The 27,701-nt window shown below is 46.3% G+C and overlaps 4 protein-coding genes across 5 annotated transcripts; 2 read left to right on the top strand and 2 right to left on the bottom strand.

Annotated features, from left to right (window-relative positions):
* Nucleotides 1-15,704: 15,704 nt before the first annotated feature.
* LOC122617829 (peroxisomal targeting signal 2 receptor) lies at nucleotides 15,705-16,884 on the bottom strand. The gene is made up of 3 exons (XM_043793837.1): nucleotides 16,760-16,884; nucleotides 15,948-16,700; nucleotides 15,705-15,879 (listed from the first exon to the last, which is right to left on the bottom strand). Exons 1-3 carry the CDS (start codon nucleotides 16,849-16,851, stop codon nucleotides 15,705-15,707), a joined length of 1,020 nt encoding a protein of 339 aa, XP_043649772.1. The 5' UTR covers nucleotides 16,852-16,884.
* Nucleotides 16,885-17,561: 677 nt separating this feature from the next.
* LOC122617514 (phosrestin-1) lies at nucleotides 17,562-18,892 on the top strand. Its single transcript, XM_043793406.1, has 3 exons — nucleotides 17,562-18,417; nucleotides 18,487-18,681; nucleotides 18,738-18,892. The coding sequence occupies exons 1-3, from the start codon at nucleotides 17,562-17,564 to the stop codon at nucleotides 18,890-18,892; spliced, it is 1,206 nt and encodes a 401-aa protein (XP_043649341.1).
* A 961-nt stretch (nucleotides 18,893-19,853) lies between these two features.
* LOC122617907 (myb-like protein Q) lies at nucleotides 19,854-21,396 on the top strand. 2 transcript variants are annotated; one of them, XM_043793953.1, is made up of 3 exons: nucleotides 19,854-20,626; nucleotides 21,124-21,244; nucleotides 21,328-21,396. In XM_043793953.1, exons 1-3 carry the CDS (start codon nucleotides 19,854-19,856, stop codon nucleotides 21,394-21,396), a joined length of 963 nt encoding a protein of 320 aa, XP_043649888.1. The 2 variants fall into 2 exon arrangements, with proteins under 2 accessions (XP_043649888.1, XP_043649889.1); XM_043793954.1 differs by lacking the exon at nucleotides 21,328-21,396 and having other exon boundaries at nucleotides 19,854-20,266; nucleotides 20,481-20,626; nucleotides 21,124-21,179.
* Nucleotides 21,397-22,984: 1,588 nt separating this feature from the next.
* On the bottom strand, nucleotides 22,985-25,971 carry LOC122617804 (alpha-protein kinase 1). The gene is made up of 3 exons (XM_043793791.1): nucleotides 25,640-25,971; nucleotides 25,403-25,570; nucleotides 22,985-23,394 (listed from the first exon to the last, which is right to left on the bottom strand). The coding sequence occupies exons 1-3, from the start codon at nucleotides 25,931-25,933 to the stop codon at nucleotides 23,035-23,037; spliced, it is 822 nt and encodes a 273-aa protein (XP_043649726.1). The 5' UTR covers nucleotides 25,934-25,971; the 3' UTR covers nucleotides 22,985-23,034.
* Between the last annotated feature and the right edge of the window lie 1,730 nt (nucleotides 25,972-27,701).

Raw genomic sequence — 27,701 nt, 5'->3', positions numbered from 1 at the left:
GCCAGGACAATGATGTCCTGGGATGCGCTCTACTTTTTTATTGGCCGGCATTGTGCGTTTTTTGTGCCCAACGATCCAGTGACCTAGTTCGGGTGTTCGATCCCGATCCTCGCGAACCCTTTTGGTGACCCTTTTAGCGAATAGTTCCGTGGTTCCCGGAAGAACTGGCTCAGAGTTTTTGTGTTTTTTCTGCTTTGTTAAAAATTAGTCTTGCTTTGCTTTGAGGCAACTTTTTGGGAATTGTTTTGAGCAGCGCGTTTTTCGGCGTAAGTAGCGCATTTCCCTCAGCGGCTCCGGAGTTTTTATTGCTTTTATGATATTTACTCCAGTTTAACATTTTAATTGTAGCAAAGGGTTTCGCTATTCTCGCTATGTCGTCGAATTTCAGTGATTTTATGGGTTTTTCGAGTATTTATGGTTAGCAGGGAAAGTGTTGACATTATGGTGTGTTTTAGGTTTTCGGGTTTCGGTTTCAAGCTGAGTTAAAACTCCTCATCTGTCACCAAGCCACGGCGATTTGTCAAGGTTGAAGGTAGACCAGTTGTCATTACCAAAGGTTAAAGTTGATCATTAGTCGAAAAGGTAAAAGGCAAGCGCGAGAGTGAAAGTTAGAGTTAAAGTAGAAGGAGTGATACTCTTTCGGCAGAAGATGCTAGAAACAACTGAAAATATTTGAAACTTGATGGACTCAAAAAAGATTTAATAAAAAAGAGTTTTAGTACGCGTAGCCCTCATTAAAACTCATAATTTTAGCAGCTGCTACCTAGAATGATTTCACAACAGGTCTCTGTTCGAAACCACAAAAATTGCAACAATTATTAGCTAAAAATTGGGTCCTCTTCTAACCAGAAAAAAAGAAAACAGGGCCAAAAAGAACAGCAGGGCAAATAAAAAAACATGAATAGAAACAAAAACCCCAAAACAATGCGGAAATCCATAGAAAAAGACGACTGTGGCTGCCCACAAAGAAGTCCGACAATTTTCGCGCGTGCTCTGAACCCATAAAAAATAATTAGAACAAAAAATGGGAACATGTCGAGCAGCAGGACTATTACCAAAATATGCAGATTCATAAGTTGTTGGCCAAATTTTCGCAATGACCTGCGGAATTCGCACTAAAAATCTGCGAGCAGGTCGCCCTCTTTTTTGTTTGTTCATCTTTTTTGTCACGTGCTGGGTGTCCTGGGTGCTATGTCCTTCGAGGATTGTTGCAAATTATGCGAAATTATGTCATGCCGTGAGGCGGTCGAAAAAGGACATCGGACTGGCGGACAGTTCCGCTAAAAATGGAACGAGATCAGAACATTGAGATCAGAAAACGGGAACGCGTTCCCATTCTTAGGGGAAAAAAATTTATGATCCTCTCATAAAAACATATTTCGGTCACTTACGTAAGAAATTCGTCCTTTTTATGTTGTCCTCCTGTCTGGCCTTGAGAAATTACGCAAAAATCTCGTGGCACATCTATATTTTTTCCCGCCTATCTATGGATCATCCAGGACATGTAACATTTTTTTTCTGCCTTCGCCACTCATTAGGATTTCAGCAGCAGCTCAAGGACAGACCTGCCCTCAGTAATTAAAAGTTTTTTATTAATTACAGCAGTCTGTCTCATTAATTATCCGCAGATCCACAGATCCGCATCGCCCATTGCCCATCGCCCGGTCAGCCAAATCGTTTTGCACATAAACAACATTATCAAGAGTCTTGGCAAAATGCGATTAAGTTGGCAACATTAACCGGCGACAGGTAAACGCAGGAAAGGCCAGATCCGACCAGTTGGCCGGGACATTCGGGTGGCAATTAATCACCTCTCTTGCATCTGGCCGCATCGACTGGAGTCACCAGATCCCGAGCCTGGAGCCTGGAGCAGCCGAAGATGCTGGAGAAGGAGTTGGCCCAGCAGCCGGATCAGGAGCTGCTGATGGAGCCCAGATAGGGCCAAAAGACGATAATGGCCGCGATAACTCCGAACTGCTTTGTATCTGAATGATCATTGACAGCAGCTGTTTGGGGGTAGGGAAAAAAAGATTGAAATTTAAACACAACATCGATTTGATGGGAAGTTTTTAATTAAATTTAAATTCATTTTTTCAAAAATTTGCTATAAAACATAATATGCTATCTTTAAAGAACATAAATATATTTAAAGACACGCTACTTCAGTTGAACTTAGCTTAAAATAACTATTATGGCTATTAAAGAAATATCTTCCAAAGACCCATTAAGAAGTTCAATATTCATAAGATTCATAAAAACTTCTCCCCAATTAAATATTTGTCGGTTAAATATTTACACACCACCCATAAGAGAAGCATTTATGCAAGTGGTCTTGCCCGCGGGATACAAAAAAAAACCAAAGTGTTATCGATATTTCTCAATCATCACTCTATAAATTTGAAATCTTTAAGTATGTGCTTGGTGTCCAAATTGAAAGCCAAGTGCGAGATGGGCATGGGCATGGCATCCTTTTCCCTTTTAATGGCACCTGCCGGCAAGCGGAGATTTCGGCTGGCAGACACTTTTACTTTTATATCCTGTTAACAACCCGTAATTTGGCCAATTTAGCACTTGTAAACGCGCTTTCGCCGCTCTAATGAGGTACAAAACGTTTGGCCGGCGCGAAAACAGGATGATGGTCAAAATAAAAAGTGGACTCTTGAGCCCGGGCCAAAAATTAACATATAAAATAACGATGGAAACAACAGATGAAAAGGGAGCAGATACACCTCTCCTGACCCAAATTGCACGTTTTCTACCTCTTGGGAGATTGAGTTCGAGCCCTATAACCACTAGCCACCAGCCACCGGTGATGGACACACATTAAATCCGACCAGGATGGGCTGTACCCGCTGCAAGTGGAGCGCAATTACACAAATCTGCAGAGGATTCGGAATCGGACTCGGATTTCCAAGACTCTCTGCTCTCTGGTGTTAATTTATGCGTTGACCATAAAAAATCCCCACCAATTACCTACGAAATGCTTCAATTATGGCCTGCAAACAGCTGCTGCCGCTCCCTCAGCTGGGCTGAAACCCTTTTTAGCACTTGGTATCGGAATCTGGCGACTGCCTTTGAACTTCAACGCCGATCTGGAAGCATATCTAATTTGGGTGCACCGATTTGCTCAAGGCCAACTGGGCACATCCACACATCCCCGAGATGTCCAGATTCCAGATTCCAAGCCCATGAAATGCTCTATTTTATGTGAATTCCGGCATTTGTTTCGTGCCGAAAGCGTAAACAATTTCCCAGAAAAACATACGACTGCGATAAGCGCAATAACTGGGGCATAAAAGTGCAAGCACTCGTGGCCATTGGAGACTCTGTTTCAGTGGGGGATCTGGGGCTATATCTGGTTACCCATTGCCCATTGCCCATCGCCCATTATCCATTATCCAGCCGACTGACATTGACCAGAAGCGTGTCACAGTCACCGGTCAGCGATGACCAGTCCCCCGATTTCAGATCTCCGTCGACTTGCTGACTTGTCGCCTGTCATTAGCAGCCAGTCGACTGGCGAATGGCGAATGTTTTGTGATAAAAAATGATTCGACTTCGGGGCGCGGACGCGGGCAGCACTTTCATTGGAAACCTTGAAATCGTATCTGCTGCGGTGGGTTATATCGTTATGTATCGTCATTATTGCTGACTCAATTGATAAAGGAGAAGTGAACTTTGGGGCGGAGAGTAAGAGTAATCGCGAATAATTTGCATATGCCCAATGAGCTACTTGTTTCGCGCAACGGCCCTTGATTAATGTGCTCCTTTAACTCGATAAACAGCGACAAAATTGGGTTATCAATCACGGGTTATGTTTCCATTTGGGCAACATTAAGGTTTATATTTCATTAAAAACGGATATTTTTCCTTACCATATAAGATATATGATAAAATAAACAACATTTGTAGTTATACAGCTAGTAATTATGGGTAAAATTATATTAAATACTTCCTTTGCAGGATTTAAAAGGGTTAGCCTATATTTTCTCCCAGTGCAGAAACCAAGGGCTCTCCTGCGTATGCTCATATATCTCCATTTCTGTTGGTTTAATTGGCGACAATTGTCGGGTTGCGACCGACGAAAGTTCACTTCGAGTGGCAGGTGCTCCGAGTGGTCCACTCCACTCCACTCCTGTCACTCCTGTTGCTCCTGCTCCACTTTTAACCCTTCCGATGGCTCCGGAGAAGAGCCGTGATAATTAAGCCAAAGTGAAAAGCAAGAGTACTGCTAATGAAGCTCATTTAACTGAATTGAAGGGGAAGAATTAATATTCTGGAGCCGCGGACCGGTCATCAAAAGTGGTTAAATCGCATTCCAGGACCTCGATTGAGCCTGGGAACTGCAGACACACAATTAGTCAATTAATCAATCAGGTTTCGCCAAGCCTGAGTCAATAAAGAGGGTGACTAGTTGATCGCAATTAGGTCGTGTTTAAAAACGTCGAACCATGTTATTTAAGCTGATTTCGGAAATGAATTAATGGGTAATTACATAAGTAAGTGCGGTTAAGTATTCACATCTGCTAGCTTTAGTTTTTACCTTCTAAAATCCATAACCTTAAATCTAAATGAACTAAAACTATTAAAGATGTTAAATCAGTATTCCTTGAAAAGGTTAAAAAGTACATGAGAAGTCTCTCGTCTGCAAACCACAATCCTTCTCGCATTTCCTTGACTTCTGCCTAAATACAGGCACCTTCAAAGTCGGGTTACACCCACCCATTTCGTACCCCGGAATCCGTATGTTTCTTCGACTTCAGCGACTCCTGTGTGGCCGCTCGACTGGTAGCTAATGGATCTACACCTCGGCATCGGCATTGGGATCGTCATCGGGATCGGGTTTAGCCTCTCCTGCCCAGGGGCTACTTAGCAAATAGGGGAAAAGCAAGAAGTCTGCCACTTACACGCAGTACACATCTACAGATCGCTCCCCAGACAATTGCCACATCACGCTTGTTTGCCATCACATTAACGCCGCCGACGAAGACGAAGTCGAAGACGACGATGCGGATGATTCCGGCGATGCTGGAATGCTGAAATACTGATGATGACGAGGCGAGACAAATCCTTTCGGGCTGGAAATCGGGACCGGGGATTTGGGACTGGCTTGGATAAACATTTGCACAAGGCGAGGCATTAGGACAAAGCGGCGGACAACGCGTGATCGTGATCGCACAAACAGAGATCAAGATGCGAGGAAACCCTTGACCATTTGGGTGGGCTGAAACGTGTACGCAGCTATTTTGATAGCCACCGTATTGCTCGTCGAGCAGTAGCAGTCTCATAGTGTTGTCTCTCCCATTTTCTGGTAGCCGACTGCCTGGCGTCAGTCGCGCGCTGTTTGCCTGAGATGGATTCAAAAACAAGAATGATTAATGTCCGGCCCAGGCAGGGCATTCATAGAATCTTCGTCAGCATCGCCAGCTTCTTCAGCTTCATCAGCAAGCAGCCATTGAGCAGTTGAAGGAGCAGCAGCCTCGCTGGCAAACAACATAATCAAGCGCACATCCGTTCCACGGCGATCCGCTCATCTGCTCATACCCCAACCCCTTCCCTGGAAGAACTCCACGGGTTATATGCTAATGGAGCAGCGTGGTTCGTCACCAAGCGAACACAGATTCCTGGAAACCAGGCAGCAGAAAAAGACAACAAAACGACTGGGAATGTGGAGGGTGGAGGCACGGAAAGCGACCTGCATTCGGCATTAGTTTCGCAAGGCTTCTAGGGGGAGTCAACTCACACTCACTCACTGACCATCAGCCAGGAGCGGACTCACTAAAAACCCCCATTAGCTTGCTTAAAATTATAAAAAATCTAAAATTCAAGAAATGTTATATTTTGCAGGGCACGTGCAGAAGGTGACGTATAGAAATCTGGTTCAGTCTATAAACAAACTGGATCAATCAGGATTAAATGCGAGTATGCAAATTTTCCTTTGAATCGCATTCGATAAGGCGGGTAGGAAATTAACTGATTAAAATTTCGACAAAAATACAAAATCCAAACAATCAAATACGAGTATACTAAGCCTTTTAGTCAGGCCAAATACAAATTATGCAAGCTTTGATTTTATGTTGGCAATTGTACAGCAAGTAAAATGATATGCCACTTAATAAACGCTTTGTTGTTCCACTGTTTTTGTACGTTTGTCAACTTTTTTCATTGTCATACATATATGTAAGTATTTTAAACCGAATTGAGACCTGAAACACTTTGCATATTTGGTACTTGAATTTCACTGTTCAACTGCACAAACAAGGCACTCTTATTTCTCCAGCTACATATTTTGTTTTGTTCCTTTTTTGGAATGCTATATCCCATATATCCCATATATCCCATATATTTTGCTGACATGGCCGATCATCCACTGGAGGCGACCTCGCTCCGCTCCTGATCTCGTGGCTAGAGTCACGCATGGAGGCGAGCACTTGGCAGCAGCGGAAGTTGAGACCGCGGGCACGCGCTTTTGCTTCTCTTACCTTGGGCTATTGGGGCTTGGGGACTTTGGTGTTGGAGTTGATTCTTGTATCTTGGGTATCTGGGTATCTTGCGTATGTGTCTGAGTCGTATTCGTATTCGTATTCGCACTCGGAGTCGCTAAGTTGTCGTTTCTAACAGGGCTGGAATTATTCAGGCACAACTCTGTCAACGAGCTGGCATCCCATAGCCATAATTTGCAATTCGATGCTCTCTTTGCATTTCTGCGTGTTGGCATTTCATTTGTGGTCACCATCGCGGACGGATTTGCATATGAATGAGGTCCGGAGTCAGAGCCATCGCCCATCAGCCATCAGCCACCAGTTGGGTTAGACTCTCCTCCTCCAATCCTCCGATCCAATCTGAATCTTCTGTGCTGCGCATGCGCGCCTTCGCCTGTCGCCTCGTTGATTTGCAAACGCAATTGTGATGAACTGTCGTCTTCCCAGGCCCCCTGGATCTTCTGGTGCTGCTTGGTGCCTTCTTGCTGGCTTCTTGGATGCCGAAGACGAGGAGGTGGGATGAAGAATGAGGACTGAAGACGAGTCTTTGACCGTCGCCGCAATTAGCATTTGAAGTTGCATTTCCATTAGCATTTCGTGCATAAATCAGCGTCTCAAGTGGCGACCACTTCGGCGTCGTGTTGTTGTGCAAACACTGGGACCTTGGACTCACTGAATCTGAAGAATCAGAGGAATCAGAAGAATCCGAAGAATCGGTGGAGTCCGCAGAGGAGCAGGTCGCAGGAGAGTTTGGGGGCTGCGCTGCGTCATTAGGAATGCCTCGGGCACCTGCTAAACACGCTAACTGCTTTGCATCCTGTTTGGTTCTGGAGTGGCATTTTCTAATTCATTTCAATGTTACCAATAGTTTAGGAAATAGTTTCAAAAATTGTTGATATATAATATATCAAAAGGCGTTCTGAAGCTACTATTTTACTTTATTTATGAAGTTATTATTTTATCACCACATGAAATCACGTTTCCTGTTTGAAGAAGAACAGTCTTCGTTCTCTGCTTCGAATTGGCTGTTCTGGAAGTCTATTCTGAAAGTGAGATTCTGCACTGTGAATAATTCATTGTTCGAAGCACTTGGTATCGCACACCTGATAAAGTCGTGTATTTCCAGCAAGAAGACTTCCTGCTCCAAAGTCAACCTAGATTTGCACTGCAGAATTCGTGAATTGTGAAGCATTAAGTGCTAATTTCCTTGAAATTTTTGCAGGGCACACAGGTTTCCCATAACCCACTTCTGGTTCCCCATATTTGGTCACGTTTACCTTGCCAAAAAGCCCCAATTCCCCCCACTGCCACCCAAAACGTGTGTGTGCTCCACTGTTCGGATGCTCTGACGTCAAAGATTTGCGTAGAGAGGCGGTTGCTAATTTGGCTCATTGAGAAGCAGAAAACTGCGTGCGGATGTGAGTGTGTGTGGTGTTTTTTTTTTATTTGTATGGGGGCATTTGCGGGAAAATTCTGCTGAATGAATGTGTACTCAAATGTTGCCGGTTGGAGGTCTAAAGCGGACTACGGACCGCGAACTGCAGACGTAAGACCCACACACTCTATATAATCGTACTATATCCACACAATACTTGTGTTCGTATATCTGCGGTCACATGAGGCCGCGTGCGTCAGTTGCTGCAGACGCGTGGCCCTGTCGCTGTGCCCCGAATCCGTAGCTCTGCATCATGGAATCCCAACCCACCTGATCCGATCCCCATCCTCATTCCCATCCACATATCCAGAGATGCTGCCCCCGCATGGGGGAATGCATTAAAATGCTTATGGGCAAATTGCTGGGGCATCGCTCATTATTACATTACACTAATTGCACTTACGCACGAATGGCGTTCAACCTTGGACCGGGTTTATATTATCGCGGTCCGGTTTTAAAGACCAATCCGCAGATTAACAGTAGTTAAGCGATCGTTTAAGCCGCCAGTTAAAGTCCGTCTGTCCGTTTCTGTTGCTGTTGCTGTTTTCAGTTGGCTGGCTGTGTTTCTCGCCGCTGACCCAAAACAATTGCCAATTTTTCAATGCCCAGCGTCCGACGACGAACGCGATAATGTCCGTCGCGGCATGGCTCTACCACTGCCTGCACTGGAAGAAATTATTCATTATTTATGGTATATAAAGAAAAAAATGGTTAAGACTCATAATGATGACACATTCAACAGCATAGGAATATAGATCGCTGGCTCATAGTTATTTTATTATGAAATCATAGCTGTTGCTCAGACTTGTTGCCCACATTTTGCACAGTGCACATCTGGCAGCAGCACCTGTAATGCCCCCAGAGATGAAGGAGTGCAGGTGGGTGGCGGGATGGGGGTACAGGGAATGGGAGACGGTAGATGGGGATCTGAGCGGATTGCCCGTCAGCCAAGGTTGGTTGCCAAGTCGTTGAAGTCGTTGGCATCCACGGACAACGCAACACGCGACAATGAATTTCGCATATGTCACAAGGCGATCCTCCGACCATGTCCACTGCCCCTTTCCCTTGTTTAAAAAAAATAAAAATAAAATATAAAAAAACAGCGATGATGCCAACAGCATCCCATGTAAACAGAGGAGCAGTTGCAGCAGCTGAAAGGCAATGCGAATCTTTTAGCCGATTTTGGCTTTTTTGTGTTTTTTCTTCCTTTTTTTGAGACTAAAGGGAACAATCACTTTTATTTGGGGATTGTCACCCTGCACGTGGGATACCGAGTTTATTTAGACGCATAAGAGTGTCAGCATATATAAATATATTTCATGTGTTTTTTAAAACATTGTGCTCAATTCAATTAGTTTGTTAGTCAATTGTTTGTTAGTCATATCTTTGCGATGCCTATATCTTAGCTTTCATAAGGTTTTTTTAATACTGAATAATTATTGTAATGATCGCTTTTACAGACACACTTTCATCAAGATATACCCTCTACTCCTCTGTAGCTCATTAAAGTGGTTTTTAGTGCCGAACCCTTTGGGAGCTAAATGAAAAACCTTGGCACTCTGGGATATCTCAGTGAAGCGGGCAATAAGCGGCGATCACAATAAATGCCAAGCATCATCGATGGGTTTCTTTCTCGTTTTTTGCAGCTCGGGCTTTATACTGCATATACTTGCAGTATATGCAGTGGACTCACTGCCTTACATCGACGACGAATATCGGATAATTTTTGGCATGTCTGTGCAATTACCTTTATGTTTATGCGATTTCGCAAACGGCCCCGTTCGAGCCAAAACAAAAAAAACCGAATAAAATATATATGTATATATGGATATAAGGATATAGGAATGTGTGTGTGTGTGTGTCAGGCGGCTGGCACTTTTAAGGCCGGCACTTTGGAGGACAATGAGGCAACAGGTGGGCCCCATTCGAAACCGAGTTCGAAATCAACGCTCACTTAGCTGGGCATCAGGAGTCGGGGCAAATCTTTTTATAACTAAATCCCGGCGGGAAATAAAAGGCTTAAGCTGGCGGCATGTTGGCCAAATTGGATGCTGATTGCCGGCCATTTGGATTTGGATTTGAAGCTGGAGCTGGAGTTGGAGCTGGAGTTGGAGCTGGCCTAATGATTGCTAATTTAATGTCCGCTGTGCGAGCGGAAATGGCACTTAAGTGAGGTGTCTGCCTGGTGGGGATCCAAACGAGCATGTGGCTGGTTAGGGATCCGCATCCTATCATCTCCCATCCGAAGGACACGTGCGGCTACGCATGACCTGGTCCTTAATGGCTAATCACATCTTGTGATCCCCGCCGGAAGTGGAAAGTGGCAAAGGCGAATGCAATGATTACCATTCCATCAAATGGCCAGTTCATAAAGATCTCAGCCACCCACTGGGGCGCGTGTGCGAACCGCCTGACCAACAATAACAAAATGCAAATGCCCACCTTGTTATTTTTGCGATGATCGGGCGATCGGTTGAAGTCAGCAAAAAACAAAAAAGAAATAAAAAATAACAAATCAAAGGCAAGTTCACGCGTCATCGCCAGCCAAAAATTCGATTTGGCCGCAGAAACAGCAGCTCCTCCAAACTTACACGCCCACGTCTGGACTTAACAGACGTAGCCGCCCCCTTTTCCGCTCACCGCCCCCTCCCCACCCAGCCAAGACTTTATTTAATTTTCGGGAAAAAGTTTTCCCCGCCTTTGCGCTCGCTATATGTATGTACATATGTACATATATTTTTGACAGCCTCCGTTCGCATTGACGTCATTGACGTGCTGCAAAGGAATTTGTTTTTCGTGAAAAATATTTTCGCGTTTTGCACTTTTTGCTTGTTTTTGTTATAAATGTGTTTGGCGTTAGGGTAATGCTAAGGTAGGGTATAATCAGGGGTATCTTAGATCGTTCGAAGGGTTCGAATGCAAGGCATTGAATTGCACTTAAGATGTAAAAGAATATTTATCATCTAAGTATCTTAAATAGTACGATTTATATTAAATACCTTAGTGTAAAGCATTTTTTTTTTAATACCATGTGCCTTTAAAATATTCATACAAATAATCGAGTAGTGTATCTTCAAGTCGTTTAGTTCGAAGTTGTGTTTAAATACTTAACGCTGTTATCGTTCAGTGGAATGGATTTTTAGGCCGACTGCTGACGCCTTTGGACCACCATCATCACCATCACCATCACCACCACGATCACCAAAACACACATTACTCGCCCAGCACTTGCGATCCGCATGCGATCTGGCTTTTGCCAATTTTAGCGATTCCCAAGATTCAGCCCTGCTGTTTGCACTGACCAATGGCAATGGCAATTGGCAACTGGCAACTGGCAATTGGAGATCGTCATCACCTGGATCTGGAGCCCTCTGTTTAGAATCAGTCCCGCGATCCGAGAACGCGTCATCGCGGCGCACGTCAGTCGACGGCGGCCGGAATACGGAATATGGAATATAGAATATGGAATCCGGAATCCGGGGGATCTGGGACGGATCCGTGTGGGAGGCGGCACTATTTTTAGCCGGTGAGACGAGTCGCTGAAGTATTTTGGTCATGAGTTTAAAAACAAGCAGCAAGAACAGAACAGATCAACCGTGGACAACCGTGGATTGTCGGACAGCGTTTTATCTATCCAACAAATTATTTATACGCTGAATATTTTGCACGGAATGAAAGATCTTATTTATAGCCGACTGCGAGACGACCTTGTTCCCCAAAAATCGTTCGTCTCGCCGATTTAATTGTATTTTCTGATCTCTTGGAGCACGCCGTACAACGTCCTTCACCCTCATCAGTCATTAAATGCCAGCCAGAACCATTTCAATATCTCAATTCCTAGGGCATACAATGCGAGGGAAATAAATCAATTGGATACCTAATTTAGACATCGAATTAGAATTTAGACATCGAATTTATAAGCTGAATTACAAACACTGCAAGTAATGCGAAGGTTGCAAATGTGGAATATTCAAATCACTCATCACATCGCAGAAATAAACTAGATATAGTATTTTTAGAAGCGAATCGCGATGCCTCATCTTGTTTATGAATATAAATTTTAATCAGTTTTGGTAAATAGAACTGGCTGGCGCTACCAGGAATTCAGCGTTATGATTTATGGGTAAATAAAGGAAACTCTTAAAACTGAGTGCTTTCTTTATACATTTATACAGTAGCCGCTGTGACCCATTTTTTGTTTATTTGGCCAGAAGTTGCAGGGTCCTTTTTGGCCACGCGTCTGCACAGTCGAGTCGCCGCAGACTGAGCCAATTTTTTTTTTGTTTATGTAGGACAACTTTTTGTTTGCCTGGGTCAACCTCAAGTGGCACAAAAAAGAAAAATTGGAAAGAATAAAGAAAAACCTGCTGCCACGCGAATGCAAATCGGCCGAAGGTACAAAAAACAATTGTAACAAAAAATTAGAGCAGCCCCGAAGAGATGACGTGATCCTGTTTTCCTTGATCCTGTTCGCAGGACGACGCAAATTCTGGAAAAAAAAGAAATGCAAAAATACTTCGCGGAATTAACAGCGGGTACCTTGGCCTTGTTTTTTGCCCGGAATTGCGTAAATTGCCATCCCAAAAACGAGGAGACCCAAATTCGGTGCCGCTCTCGATGTCCTGAATTTTTTAACAACATGCCATAAACAAATGTGCGCAGATTTTTTCAGGTCGCTGAGGAGGCGGAATGGACGAGAAGATGGCCAGGCCATCGAATGTAGTTCAGTGGCCGTTTTTATGGGCCATCTAGGTCATCTTGCACTTAGGGTCCTGAGAGCCTTGGTTTTATGGCACCAGCCTCGCTGCTGGTATTGCATAACATTGCGTTCGCCGCTCGCAGGATTTACGCAAGTCCTGGCTGGCTGCTCTCATTATGTCATAAGCGAGTTAGAACAATGGCGAGCCAGGATCAGCGAGGATATGCGAGGATCACGGCGTGCGTAGGTTAGGTAATAATTTCCAGGCCGAGAGTTTCGAAAATTGGGCATTCAACACCTTGTCAAGAGTTTCCTGTTGCCGCGGAACAGGAATCTTATGAATAAATAAATCCTAGCGGCCAGGTGAATAAATTCACACCAAACACCAAATCTAACGGTAGTCACATCCTGGCTGGCTCTCTGCATTTTTAATTACCCCAACAAGGATGTCGGTGATTCCTGTTTCATTAGCCCCGTGAAGACAGGTAGCAGCCCTAATCATTCCCCTGACAATTATTTCCGGCACTCTTTTGTCTTTCTTCAAACGAATGATCTGCTTATCAAGATTGCCCTTGTGTTACGCCCACTCAATGTGGAACTCGAACTGGAACTGAAACCCCAAGAACACGCAGAGAAAAACCATCTAGTTTGCGGTGTGTTCTGTGATGAGGCACCAACTGGGCACCAACTGTGCACCGAAGGAGGTCTCGATGCCAACTACACGTGTTAGCTGACCAAAAGGAACCGAATGAGCCGGAAAGAACCAAACGAAACGAAACGGTGACGATTAAGGCCCCAGTAACAAAACGCTGAAACAAAATTAATACCAGCGACGGCAGTCGTAAAAAGAAGACAGTATCAGTAGAGAAGAAGTATGCCAGGGAGCACAGGGCACAAAAACAGAACGGACTCCTCGTCGTCGTCATCGTCGTCTGCGGATCCTTTATGGCGCAGATTGGGCAGCGAGATTTCAAAGGGGGCGCGTGATCGCCATCAAAATGCTCGTGGAGGCAATTTAAATTGCTGAACTGAAAAGCGAGGCGCGTGTAGTGTGGTGTGTGTGCACTTCTGGAGTTCTGGAGACCCAGGTAGAGACACGATTCAGAACCTGCCGACGATAAGGTACCCCATACCCCCCCCTATAACAACCCATCCCAATCCATGCCATCCCATCTCGATCTCCAAGGGAGGCACACGTTTCGAGGGAGCTGCCGAAGCAGAAGCGATCGCCTCCTCGCGTGCTGGGTGTTGAAATACACTTCTGCTCTCCGTTTATTTATAACGAGCTGCAGCACAAGAACAACGCAACCTTGACACCGACGAGGTCCGTGGGGCCAGGGCCAACTCAAGGCTATGGGCCTAGACAACGCGAACTCGGTAAGTGACCAATTTTTCGACCTCCAACCGCCCAAGGCTTGCAACTTTGTTGCGCTGCTAATTTATAGTTGGCAACGACTGTTTGGCTTTTGCGTGAAATTACTGTCTGTTTTTTTAAGGACTTCTGATTCATTCGAAATTGAGTTTCATTTTAATGACGGCAAAGACACGAAAAAGAGACATTACGGCTAAAAAGTACATTTTAGTTTTATTTTTCATATTTAAAATACGCAACAAGATGAAAATCAAGGAATATGTGTTTCTGTTTGCGCCGAAATATTCAAAATATATTTATAAAGCAGTGCTTGCGACTGACAAAGCAGTTCATACATGTAGAATGCGTGTAGATTAGCAAGGTCGTGTATACTGCCGATAGGTTGCGCCACCCATTTATAGCGCAGCCCGTTCTTACCATAAATTTAAAATATTTCAAGTCCAGCTAGTCTAATATGTATCAATAATATAAAAAATTAGTATCCAACTTTATCCATATAGTTTAATATTTTATCCAAGTAGTACTTCGTTTTAATTTTAAGCTTATTTACCAATGAAAACTTCAGCTGTGCTGTTTTAAAACCTAATAATGTATTTTTGATACAAGCAAGACTCCTTCATTAAATAATTATTTAAAATAAAATGAGGTGCCGAATTCCCAACAAGATCTGACTTCGCCTTAGGATGAATTCAGCACCTCTCAGCTTGGCAGACACCAAAAACCGATTTTTATTAACACAAACAAGGCATTAATATCAATTTTGGGCTCACTTGACTGGCCAGCAGATAATTGCAGGTGAGCAGCTGCTGTTCCCTGGTGTCGAGAATCGAGAGTCGAGAATCGAGAGTGAGGTCCTCCCGATCTGCCCCCAATTGTCAGAAGAAATCAGCGCCAATTGGCTTCAAAGCAAATATTTGCCCCGAGTGGCACTTAAAGCTCAGTCCCGGGCTGATAATGACGGGATCGGGGTGCCAGTAACTGGGATCTGGGATCTGAAATCTGGGATTTGAGATGTGAGATGTACCAGGGAGCAACTGCTGCCTTTTCACACCATGTCAGCCGAAAAGGTGCGATGGCTGGCACACCTTAGGGCCATATCCACCTGGTTGGCTGTGTCAATTCCGGGAATGGCAGGGATTTCGGCTCCACTCGGGCAATAAAACGTTGCAGCAAATTAGCGCTTTATTGCGTGTTTGTTTGGTCAGTTGGTCAGAGGTAAGCCAACCGGATAAGGATGCCAAGTCCATCTCCATCTCCGTCAGCGTCTGTTGGCTTTTGTCTTTTGCCACCTAACCAATTCGAACTTCAATTCCGAGATCAGTTAAATTCTTGTTAAGTCAAAGGGCCGCGTGCAAATTATAGCCAGAGGCCAACGGGACAACTTATTGTGAAGAGCATAATTACACACCGCGCAACAGAAGACCCATATAATTTAAACAATACTCGGGATATATGTAAGCTTTTATTGACATTTTGAAGCACCTGCTCGAGGTTTATCACACAGCTATTTACACGTCATCTCTGCGCCGATGAGTCCTCGTCATCGTCCTCGTCCTCGGCTCCTTACAGTTCCTTATAGGCATTGCATATAGCTCAGCTATAGTGTAGCTTGTAGGCCTGGCTATTTCGACGCCACTAGCGCCTTATCACATGTGTGTTCGGTATTTAGGGAGTACCAGTTCCAGTTTCTAGTTGTGGACATACCCTGTACAAAGCCTAGACGATCAGTTCGCCGCTCAGACACTGCGGGGTATACACGCTGGCCAAAGAGTCCCAGCCACAGTCGGCCAACTGGTGGGTCCTGTGGGGATTCCAGTCCAGGCCGCACACGAACTCCGTGTGTCGGGCATTGATCTCCTGGGCGGACTCTCCACGCTCCAGATTCCAGATCCTACAAAATGCGCCAAAGTACACAGTTAGTAACCCATACATGCAGATTGATAAGAACATCTCACTTACCTCGTGGTAAAATCATAATTGGCCGATGCCAAAACCGCTGCCGAGTGCGGTGAGCAGGCCAATCGCCGGACAGCGAACTCTCCGGAGTACAGCTCAAAGACGTGGGTCCTCATCTTGCGCAGATCCCAGCCGCGAATCAGGCCATCCGATCCTCCGGTGACCAGGACATTGCGATCGAAGTGCGACCAGTCGCAGCAGAGTGCCTCACTCGCATGCGCCTCGATGCTCATCAGGGGTTTGCCTGCAAAATCAAGAGAGTTCCATAAGTTAAGGTGTCCATCGGTACTTACGCTAGCAAACAGATTGGCGATCAGGGGCGAGAACTTGGCCCCGTAGATCAGATCGTTGTGGCCCACAAAGGTGGTGATGGAGTTCTGTCTGTTGCAGTCCCACAATTTCAGTGTGCAGTCCCAGCTGGCCGAGAGCAGGGTGTGGTAGTTCCACTTCTCGCCCCAGTCCAGGCTGTACACCTCGTTCTTGTGCTCCTGCAGGCAGATCAGCGGTTGCTTCGGCGTCTGCTGGTTGCTCGCCGACTCCCCGTCCAATCCGCACCAGATCTGGAGTGATCCATCACCGGAGGCGGTGGCGGCGATATCGGCGGCATAGGGACACCAGGCGACGTCGAACAATCCATCGGACCACTCGAGGCGACACAGCTCTCCGAGACTCTGGCCATCTGTGGCTGAGGAGTTGGCGTTGGAGTTCTGTTCCAGCAGAAACAGGGAACCACCTCCAGCAAGACCGTACAGTTGGCTGAAAGTTGGTATTAAGTTAGTTTTTATTTAGTTATTAGGTTATAAGATTGATCTCACCTTGTAGCGAGCAGCAAGTAGTTGGCCTCGAAAGGCGAGAAGCGCAGGCTGTAGCCATGTCGGTCTGTGGTGGTGTGTGTCTGAGTCTGCATCTTGGTTTTAGATCTCAACTGCAAAGAAAAAGAGATGATTAGTTAGATATTATTATAATATTTTCCAAATATCTTATGTCTAATAAAGTGTGACCTTTTGTAAGCTGGTTGTAAGACCTGTCTAGTAAACAACTTACATACAAATCGATACATCGACGTTTGATCCATAACCAAATTAGCACTTCTAAGGTTTCCCCCCGCTGACCACTAATGTTTGGCTGGGAAAGAACCAGACTCGCCAATTAATAACAACCCGGTAACACCAAATCGGATGCTAATCCTGCTCCAAGTTGCCTACCATGTCCAATTATTCAACAGTTGGCCAGATGACCTCGCACTAGGTCGGAATCGGAAAAAGATACTTGACATTAGCCAATTTGCTCGGGCAAGTGGCAAACTGCGCAGAAAATAGACCAACCCCTAGTAGCAGCTTGTTTGCACTTTTCCCCGTAGTTTCGCTGGTTCCATTTTCTTTGTCGTGTCTTGTATTGTCCAACAAACAACTGCATAACGCGCAAATCCAGTTAGTGGCCAGAATGAAGACCCACGGACAGGGCCAGGGCAAAGGTATATAAGCAGGTTGCACGGCACTTGGGTTTCGCATTTTCCTCCGCCGAACGGAAAACTCTATAACGCGCATCGCCCGCCTTAGCCTCGAATCCAGTTGCATTTGCCAGGAATCAAAGAAATCCAGAAATCTAAAATCCAGAATGGTTGTATCCGTGAAGGTCTTCAAGAAGGCCACGCCCAACGGCAAGGTCACCTTCTATCTGGGCCGCCGCGACTTCATCGACCACATCGACTACTGTGATCCCGTCGATGGAGTGATTGTCGTGGAGCCGGACTACCTGAAGAACAGGAAGGTCTTTGGCCAACTGGCCACCACCTATCGCTATGGTCGCGAGGAGGACGAGGTCATGGGAGTGAAGTTCTCCAAGGAGCTAATCCTGAGCCGCGAGCAAATCGTGCCCATGACCAATCCCAACATGGAGATGACACCGATGCAGGAGAAGCTGGTCCGCAAACTGGGCAGCAACGCCCATCCGTTCACCTTCCACTTCCCGCCCAACTCGCCCAGCTCCGTCACTCTGCAGCAGGAGGGCGACGACAACGGAAAGCCCCTGGGCGTGGAGTACACCATCCGGGCATTTGTGGGCGATTCCGAGGACGATCGCCAGCACAAGCGCAGCATGGTCAGTCTGGTTATCAAGAAGCTGCAGTACGCTCCCCTCAATCGTGGCCAGCGTCTGCCCAGCTCGCTGGTCAGCAAGGGATTCACCTTCTCGAACGGCAAGATTAGCTTGGAGGTCACGCTGGACAGGGAGATCTACTACCACGGCGAGAAGACGGCTGCCACCGTCCAGGTGTCGAACAACTCCAAGAAGTCGGTGAAGAGCATCAAGTGCTTCATTGTGCAGCACACCGAGATCACCATGGTGAACGCGCAGTTCAGCAAGCACGTGGCCCAGCTGGAGACCAAGGAGGGCTGCCCCATCACTCCGGGCGCCAATCTCACCAAGACCTTCTACCTGATTCCGCTGGCGGCCAACAACAAGGATCGCCACGGTAGGATTGCTTGTGATAGTTGGAATCCGGGATAGTTTCTAATGGAGAGTGTATTGATTGTGAACGCAGGTATCGCCCTGGATGGACACTTGAAGGACGAGGATGTCAACCTGGCCTCGTCCACCATGGTGCAGGAGGGCAAGTCCACGGGAGATGCCTGTGGTATTGTCATCTCGTACTCGGTGCGCATCAAGCTGAACTGCGGCACTCTGGGAGGCGAAATGCAGACGGATGTGCCCTTCAAGCTGCTCCAACCGGCACCGGGTAAGCTTTAGAAGATTACTTCCTTAACTTCTGGCTAATCCATTGCTATGGCTTAGGAACCATTGAGAAGAAGCGCTCGAATGCCATGAAGAAGATGAAGTCCATCGAGCAGCACCGCAATGTGAAGGGCTACTACCAGGATGACGACGACAACATTGTATTCGAGGACTTCGCCAAGATGCGCATGAACAATGTCAACATGGCGGACTAGGCCACCGATCTTCGATCTCTTCTGGCTCTGTTGTGAACCGTATTGAACCAAATCGAAAGCACTGAAAATTTGTTGCAGCAGTCTCTCTCGTGGAGGCCACAATCTTTGTATTATAACCGTATCTATAATGTAACTTTGGTGGATCTGGAGTTTGTACCCGTACATATGCATGTTGATGAGTTGAACAGACCTCGTGTCCCTATATTATAAATGTGTTATGACTATCAAAAGCACTCACCTTTTCTCTCGTTTGCGATGGAGTATCCAAATAGTGTTTCGGTATGGATTTGGTTTTTGGTAGAGGAGTTGCTCTTGGTGGTGCTGTGGGTTTCAACTTCAGAAGTCGAATGATCTACACAACTGCGCAGCTCGACGAGGAAGGATCTGCTGGCCGGAATTCTGGGGGTGATTTTCCAACGATGACAGGGGGTTGAAAAGCCCAGTGCTTATAGGTCACATCGCAGGCTTTCAACCCCTTGAAAGAAGCAACAGGCTGCCAGGATATGCGGTGCGACCAATCAGGAGCGGCTAGAACTGGATATGGCCGGCTCTAACGGTCGACGGAAGTTCCAGATGTTGACAATGGACTTGCCAAAAAACATTTTATATGCTAAATAGCCGAAGCTTTTGACCTTGATGATGGCTAAGGCCGCCAGCTGCCACCAGTTTGATTCTAGGTCTCATCCCCGCCAGTCTAGCTGATTTTCCACAGTTTTCTGTTTTCTGTTTTCTTTTTTGTATTTTACATTTTTCCCATTTTATTTGCCATATCTTATATAAGCCCTGCAGCTGACCGTTGGAGCATTGCACAATCCGGGGCAGCAGCGTCGATCGATTTCACACACCGCTGATCGCTGGGCAAGTGACTTCCGGCTTTTGGCCAAGCCCCGAAAAGTGGCCAACTATAAATGGCTATGTTGTTGTCAAAATGCTGCCACAAATTTGACGAGAGTGCAACGCGATGGATCTGCCACCTGCCAAGCTAAACGGACTACTAAAGATGCAACTGTTGCTCCTGATCTTGGCATTGTTCGTTTCGCCGGCGTTGTTGCAGCAGCCACATGTCTTCTATCACCCAAGACAATTGTACTACGATGCACCGCGTCTTCGGCGATTTGAGTATGCTGCAGCTGCCACGCCCATTGTGGGCGGCTACAGTGCGGCGCCTCCGCCGACTATTAACTTCCAGCAGCAGACGCCGCACTTCCAGCTGCTCAACTATCGACCCAGTTACCAGCCCTTGGGCTTGGATTACCAGCAGCAGCAGTTGCCCGCTCCTGCCCCGCCCCTGCCGCCCCTCTATCCGCAGCAGAGTGTCCAGTATCAGCAGCGGACCATCGCTCCACATGCCGAGTTGGCCAAGTACCGATATGAAGGGAACTATCTCCCGGTGCAACGGGTTTCGCTGCAGCAGCCTCAACGTCGCGTCGAGGAGCAGCAGCAGTTGCAGCAGCAGCACTTGCAGCAGCAACACTTGCAGCAGCAGCACTTGCAACAGCAGCAGCAACAGCAGCCGCAGCAACTCTTCAATGTGCCACCGGCGCTCTTTACCAGCGATGTGTTGCATGTGATTCCGCCTCGCATTGCCAGGTTGCAGGAGCAGCAGCAGCAACCCTCACAGAATGTCCAAACCGAACGACCCAGGAGGTTCGCCAAGGATCTGGACACGGATGTGGCCGAAACCAGAAGTCACAGTGACCGAGTGCCAAGTGCCAAGGAAACCAAGTACTTTCAGTGAGTTGAATGGGTTGAGATATAATTGAAAAGTGGTGGTTGCTCATTATTTTGAAATAGCTCTTAGCATGCACTTCATGCCTGAAATCAATCATCCACTTTTTTCAAAAATTTATTAACATACATTTTCATGCAATCAGTCAGAAAATTTGGCTTGAATATGGGTGAAATTATCACGAAACTGCGGTGGTGGTTCAGTTACTTATGAAATAATAGGATTTTCCTGGTGAAAAATGGTGGTTGTTAACCCAATGAACTTCGCAAGTAGTGCCAACAATTTTTGAAGTAGGAAAATTGTTTGAGGAAAAAGGGTGAAAAGTGAGTAAAATATTTCGGACAAAATGGTGGCTGTTATGCAGACAAATGAAACCGACAATTAGGCAAGCCCAATTACTTCCTGATTTTTAATTTAAATAATTTAGCTGTAGAAGCCCACAAATTATTTGGAACCCTTTATTTTGAACCCATTTTCTTTATTTTACTATGTGATATTTTAGTGATATTTTCATGCGCTTCGATGCTCCCGATTCGCGGAGTCATGGTCACGTCCTGAAGCATCCGCAGGCCCAGGAAAAGCGATTGGAGTCGCAGCGAGGCACGAATCGTTACAAGGGCGAGGTGAGTCGAGCTTGAGAGCCAACTTAATAAATTTCCAGATAATTCGAAAGACTTTCTCCCTCTTAACCTCTTCACGGACTTAGGTGATTTGGACAGATCGTCAAGGAGGCCACGGCGAACACCGATGGGACATGGCGCAGGGAAAACTCTGAGATCAGACCTCAATTTGCATACTCCTCCTTCCCATTACCCTCCCCCCTCTCTCAACTCTCTGTACATACCCATCCGAACTCGCATAAATCGTGACTTTTCATAATTTTGGCGTATTATTTATTTAAGGGCAATGATTTGGCGTGAAATTCGAATGAGCACTGCAAAAGATTTGCATACTAATGCAGCTTCCTCAGCTTCCTCGGCTTCTTGTCTTAGGTCATCTTCAAGCAACTGAGATTTTCTCACGCCGCTCCGGAAAAGTGGACTGTCCAACCGGTTACACAAGTTCAGCGGGCACTGGGCCATCCAAAAAGGTCAACTGGCGACAGGCCGTCCTTTAGCCGGAAACTGGTTCCTCCAAGTGACCCGAATGTCCTGCAGTTACTTCACTTACAGGACAAGACAGTCGGTCGGTCCATCATGCGGGTCGCTCGTAAGGGATATGTAAATATGCGTCTGCCAAGGAGCAGGACGAAGGGGTTGAAGATGTGTGAGGGCATTATCTTGTAACCTCGGGGGTTGCACTCGCCTCATTTGCATATCCATCCAAAGACGGCCGAGCAAATGACACAAATGCCCGGCGGCCTGGCCTAATGTCCAGTTGTTTGCTGGAAAGTCCCCGAGCGCGAATGACCATGCACATGTTCGGGATCCTTGCATCAGATCAATGTTAAGTCCCCGGACCTATACTCTATGTAAATGGGTTACAGGCCCTTTGACCCGCTATGCGGGTCATTAGCGAAGCGATCCCGACTGGCTGTCAGTCATCGCACCTCAGCTCATCATCTGGAGACTGTCCAGAACCGGTTCGTAATCGCCGGCCGTCGTCTTCTTGGGCGATAAGGTCATCAAAGCCGGGGATATTCGGCTGCTCAAAGTTCTCACACGCTCGTCTAATTTATGCAAGGACATTGCAGAAGGACACTGCGATGCGACTGCGATGCGAGGCGATGCGATTCCGATTGCTGTTGCTGTTGCTGTTGGTGTTGCTATTCCTATTGCTTTTGTGGCGTGAGTTCCCAAAGGACAACCGGTCTGACCGGTCCAGCCGGGTCCGAATCCAAAGCGGTGTCTTCGGTGACCACGATCCACTGTGAGAACTTCCATTAGATGGCCTTTGTCAGCGACTGCCCGAACGGGTTGTCCTTAGATCTGCCTTGGGTGTCACTGGGTTCTTGGTCCTCGTCCTTTATGAACCTTGCCAATTGCTCGGGGGTTAGGACATTGATTTATGCGCAAATAAATTGTGTGTTTACCTTCGAGTTGGCAGACATCGGTGTGACCTCAATTTGGACAGTCTAAGATGATCTTAGGATACTTTGGTTTCCAAAAACAGGGAAGAAGTTTTAGTGAAAGTGGGGTGAACAAGGGGAATTACTTCTTCTTTGGTTTAACCAAATTGACCAAATTTGCACTTCGCCTCAAATAAAATCATCCCATCACACACTTCAAGTGTTTTGAAACTTTTAATTTAATATTCTAAACAAGAAAGTCGAACCTAAATGAATGTCATAAAATAGAATAATGTTATAATCTCGTGCCAATCGCGAGTCTCGGCATATTTACAAACTACATGGACTTGCGGAACTTTCAAGAGTGTTTCGACAAGAGTCTCCGATCTGCTCCAATCGAATCCCCTACTGGTACTGGTGGTACTGTGGCTGCTGCTGCTGCTGGTGCTGTTGGTGCTGATACTGCTGCTTGCTGGGTCCGGAGCTGTACTCCTGCTGGGCCTTGTGGCCACCAGCGCGGAGCAACTGCGTCGGCGGCGGGGGAGTGGGGATCTTCACCACGATGTCGGTGGGCTCGCGGATGACCTCGGCCTTGAAGCCCTCCTTGGGATCGGCCGTGTACTTGACGGTGCGGATGAAGCCATCGGAGTCCACCACCGAGTAGCTGCCCTTGATCACCGAACCATCGCGGATCTCCTTGCGGTTCTGGTAGTTGGTGAACTCGTCGTCCTTCACATCGAATCCAAACTGGTACGAGGAGTTTTGCTGAAACACATCAGTCCGAGATTAGTTACTTAATCAGGATTTAACTGAAACTATAACGTAATCCAACTGCAAATCAAATAGGATTTTAGCACTTGTATAATATTACATTCCTGTAAAACTACTAACTTCCTGTATAACATTAAATTTTTGAACTATGTTGATATAACTATTTAAGTAGGCTTTTACTGATAGATTAAAGACATGGGTGCCAAGTAATTGACCATTGAAAACGGATTAAGTTGTGTTATAAAAACCGTATCGATTCCCATTCATTTTCTGTAAGAAATGAATTCCGATTGGACACTTTGTGGGTGTGGGGTTCGATGGGGACTTCAAATGCGTACTGCAACGCGGTGCTGACCCACTTTTGAGGCTGGCCCAAAAAACGTGTCCAGACGATGGTTACGTCATCATCACCGCCACGAGGGGCAGGCGCGTAGGCTGTGCAACTCCGAGCTGCAAATCGCAGATCACGCACAAGTGAAAGTAATTTGGAGCCGCTTGCATATTTTAATGGTCCGATCGCGCGGATTCAAAGTGCCGGTCCGTTGCAGCGGCTGCGGATCACACGATCGATCCGATGACTGCGGACTGTGTTTATGCAACCGGGCGATGGAAGCACCACCAGCACCCATAAAACCTCGAGGCATTTGATAATTTATGCACAAGGTTGGTGCGATTTCCCCCCAGGTTCTGGTGAGGATCCAATGGCAGCAAGGCCTTCGGCTGGCCAAGACAATCGGATCTAAGATTGTTGGCAACTGGGTTAAGGTAACAAGAAGATCGTGGCTCCAAGGCGTGGCCACAAATCACTAATAGCAAATCGATCCCTCGTTCTCTATTTTAAGTTGCCTTAAAGGCCCGAGGTGGCCCAAAAAACAAAGAGCTTGAATGCCCACAGAACTGCAGGCCGAAAATTGGAAAGGCAAAGCCAGTTTGCAAGCCGGTTCTAATGCGTGCCATGTCCACTGGAACTCATTGTTGTGGGAATTGGGCTCCGAATTGCAGATCTTTTGGGAACGGAGTGGGGACTGGGGGATTGGGGTAAATGGGTCGCATTTGAAAGTGATTGTCTGGCGGAGACAGTGAGCTGTAAAGTGCAATAAGTTGAATTCTTTGAACCAAGCTAGTGGAATTCATGTGTACCATTTCCTTGTGTCTATTTATCTCTTTTCTATTTAATGTTAGGGTTATGAAATAGCTACTTGGTTACATGATAAACCTTTAAAAAAAACCCATCAAACTTTGGGCCATCAATTTTAAGTGCCCAAAAGGATGACACGCCAACTGAGCACCTCATCCCATCAACCCCATCTCGTTAACTGGCCGCCGCATTAAGCCTGATGGATTATGGTCACTTTAGTAACGGATACTCGCCAGCTTCCGCATGCAAAGGCCATAAACAATCGCCGGTGGCTAAGTGGCCAAACGGACCGGACCAGGAGCCCGAACCCGAACCCCGGGCCAATGAACATGCACAATGCGATGCACACACATATGGCCATGGCCAAATCCACACTCTTGCCACACTGAGTGTGGTTAATGAACCCCAAGTCACAGTCCCTCCTCCTCCCCCGATCCCCCATCCTTCCACCAATGCCATTGCATGCTTCAATTGTAATTATGTTGCTGTTGTTTCTGTTGCAGTTGCTATTGGAGTTGCTGTTGCAGTTGCTGCTGCAGTTGCTGTTGCTGTTGCTGCAGCGAAGCGAAAAGGAAAGTGCGCGAAAGTCCCACTCGAACTCTAGCTGGGTGCACCGCAAAAAGAGGATCGATTCCACTTTAATATAATGTGTCAAAGTGGCTGTGTTCAATTAGTTGAACTTGTTTCTCTCGGAATTATTCATTAGGAGAAGCATTGATTTAAACTGGTTGATTTGTGTTCCACAAGTATCTGCTGAGCCATAAGTTTTGCTCACATATTTTTCTCAATAATACTTGTGCATATCCGTACCCCATTATTTGTATGAAAATAGGTCTAAATGTTTGCTGTGCACTGTCTACTTACGTCATCGTATTCCTCCTCCTCGTTGGGCTGCTGCAGCGACAACTTGTGCTGTCCCTTGCCGAGGACCGAAGTGGAAGGCGCCTGGTACGAGGACTGCTGGATCCTGCGGGGTGGCTGAGGAGCAGCCTGGGCAGGTGGACGGTAGGCGGCCTGCTGGGGCTGATATTGCTGCGAAACGTTTGCAGATCCAACCATATAGAGAACGAAATATGGCTTATATTAGGTAAGCAAACCCACCTGGTAATCCCGCACCGATGGAGCGACATAACTCTGCTGCTGCTGCTGTGCCCGAATCTGCTCCGCCACCGTATCCTTGATCCTGATCTGCTGGCCAGAGTTCGCGTACTGCTGCGTCTGCTCCGAGTTCTGCTCGAAAATGGGCGTGCCATCGTGGGGCTGAGCCTGTTGCTGCTGTTGCTGGTGCTGCAGCTGCTGGTAGTACTGCCTCAAGTAGGCGGGATCCACGCCCTGCTGTCCACTGACCACCACGCCACAGATCGCCAAAGTGGCCGTCACCAAAAGGAGTTGCATGTTGCTACGGTCTACGGTTGCTGGGTACTAGATCACACTTGGACGACGGGACGACGCGGGCACTGGTATTCAAATTCAAGTACAAATTCAAATTCAAACTCTAACTGAAACCTCGACGGAGCCACAATTGTATCTGCGCTGGCTGCGAATCCAAATTGCACTTTTATATCGGCAAACGACAAACGACGAGCGGCAACCAAAACGTCGGCTCTCTCACGCTCATTTTGGCCATAATGCGACTCAGACTCTGGCTCTCTTGGCTGATTTACAACAGCTGTTTTTTTGGGTGGCCAAAAGCCCCCAGCTCGCTTGTCACTTCCGTTCGAATCACAGTTCCTCTACCCTCGACCTGGGCCATTGTTAAAGGTTTTTTCCCTACTCTTTTTTGTAACCCTACGTGATCTCGGCCAACAGCTGTTAACCTGGCCAAAAAAAATAGTGGCAGTTGACTAGCATTGGAAAACTTTCCCGAATTTGTCATTTGCAACTGCAACACCCATACACGCACACATTTTGGAAGGCATGCGGTGCCCACGAGTAAATGTAAATTACATTTGCGGTTGACTCCTCCGACAGGCAAGTATATATAAAATATATCTACATACCTTCGATGCACTTCTCTTGATGGCTTCCCATTAGATAATCATGCCCAATTAATCGCTTGGCACTCGGAGATGAAGAGGTCAATGCGATCGGAGGAGGGCCACACCCGACCCGAGTCAAAAATCGAACCCAACAAGTGCATTGTTGCTGACCCAAATTCGACTAAACGTTTTGCCATGTAGCCATCAATAGTATCTGTGAAAAGCTATCTGTATATCTGTGAGTGCGCCTATCTGTATCTGAATCAGACGTTGCGTTTGCGTTGCGGTTGAATGGGCTCAAGCGATCTTCGATCTACGATGTCGCCGATTGCCAAATCTCCTCATTTTCTGCACTCCCAAGCCCTTTGCATATACTCACTCGTATGTACGATCTTTGGCGATCATGTGATTGGCCCCATAAGTCCTCCTACAACATTTGATACGTGATTACAATTGCCACACAGAGCACTCTTTTTGAGTGAGTGGTTCATGATACGCCCTGAATTTGCATCGATTCGGATTCGGATTCGCATTCGCATTTGGATTCGCATTGGACAAGGTCGCGTTTCGGGGGAGTCGAAATCAGTTGAAAAATGGGGCTGACCGTTTAATGGGATCGCGCTGACATTGTAACAGCTTAAAAATAATAAAACAAAAAATAAAACAAGTACACAATTGAAAGAAAAACCAACCACATTTGTGGCTTACTTAGCCGTGAAGTGAAAGTACATTATGTGTTGCAGACAATTGTTATGCACATTACACACGTACGCTCTCGAGTGACTTATTTCCATTCAAATTAAAGTCAAATTTATGGGTACGCTCATTTCTCGGCTCATGTGTGCATATAGTTTCAATATAAATACGTTTAATTGCCGGAATGATTGATGGAATAAGTGCAGATCTGCAGCGTCATGTTATGCAAAGATTTTTGGCTACTTCTTTTTGGTTTTCAGTTTGGTTTTCGATTTGGTTTGGGTTGAACTGGGCTTGGCCCTACTTAATGTTTCACAGAAGGGAGACTGACAGACACAAAAAAGAGCTCGTCATATTCAAATCATTGTTGGCATGTTGAAATGTTCAATTCAAAATATATATCGCACTTCAGACACAAACATCAGGTGCAGGCATTTGTAAATTACTAAATAAGTGAGCTATCGCAGAGCTTTTCCACACAGTTATAA

This window comes from Drosophila teissieri, chromosome 3L (assembly GCF_016746235.2).
Source record: "Drosophila teissieri strain GT53w chromosome 3L, Prin_Dtei_1.1, whole genome shotgun sequence".
NCBI classification, from domain to species: Eukaryota; Metazoa; Arthropoda; class Insecta; order Diptera; family Drosophilidae; genus Drosophila; species Drosophila teissieri.
The sequence above is the reverse complement of the archived record's forward strand: the minus strand, read 5'-3'. Positions and strand labels throughout refer to the sequence as shown.

Excerpts from the sequence above, each read along its gene's own strand:
- LOC122617514 (XM_043793406.1), top strand. The coding sequence starts at position 17,562 with ATGGTTGTATCCGTGAAGGTCTTCAAGAAGGCCACGCCCAACGGCAAG. Across the intron at positions 18,418-18,486 it reads CAACAACAAGGATCGCCACG|GTATCGCCCTGGATGGACAC; the intron begins GTAGGATTGCTT and ends TTGTGAACGCAG. Across the intron at positions 18,682-18,737 it reads GCTGCTCCAACCGGCACCGG|GAACCATTGAGAAGAAGCGC; the intron begins GTAAGCTTTAGA and ends GCTATGGCTTAG.
- LOC122617907 (XM_043793953.1), top strand. The coding sequence starts at position 19,854 with ATGGATCTGCCACCTGCCAAGCTAAACGGACTACTAAAGATGCAACTG. Across the intron at positions 20,627-21,123 it reads AAGGAAACCAAGTACTTTCA|TGATATTTTCATGCGCTTCG; the intron begins GTGAGTTGAATG and ends GTGATATTTTAG. Across the intron at positions 21,245-21,327 it reads CGAATCGTTACAAGGGCGAG|GTGATTTGGACAGATCGTCA; the intron begins GTGAGTCGAGCT and ends TCACGGACTTAG.
- LOC122617804 (XM_043793791.1), bottom strand. The coding sequence starts at position 25,933 with ATGCAACTCCTTTTGGTGACGGCCACTTTGGCGATCTGTGGCGTGGTG. Across the intron at positions 25,571-25,639 it reads CATCGGTGCGGGATTACCAG|CAATATCAGCCCCAGCAGGC; the intron begins GTGGGTTTGCTT and ends AACGTTTCGCAG. Across the intron at positions 23,395-25,402 it reads AGGAGGAGGAATACGATGAC|CAAAACTCCTCGTACCAGTT; the intron begins GTAAGTAGACAG and ends GATGTGTTTCAG.
- LOC122617829 (XM_043793837.1), bottom strand. The coding sequence starts at position 16,851 with ATGCAGACTCAGACACACACCACCACAGACCGACATGGCTACAGCCTG. Across the intron at positions 16,701-16,759 it reads TACTTGCTGCTCGCTACAAG|CCAACTGTACGGTCTTGCTG; the intron begins GTGAGATCAATC and ends ACCAACTTTCAG. Across the intron at positions 15,880-15,947 it reads AATTATGATTTTACCACGAG|GATCTGGAATCTGGAGCGTG; the intron begins GTAAGTGAGATG and ends CGCATTTTGTAG.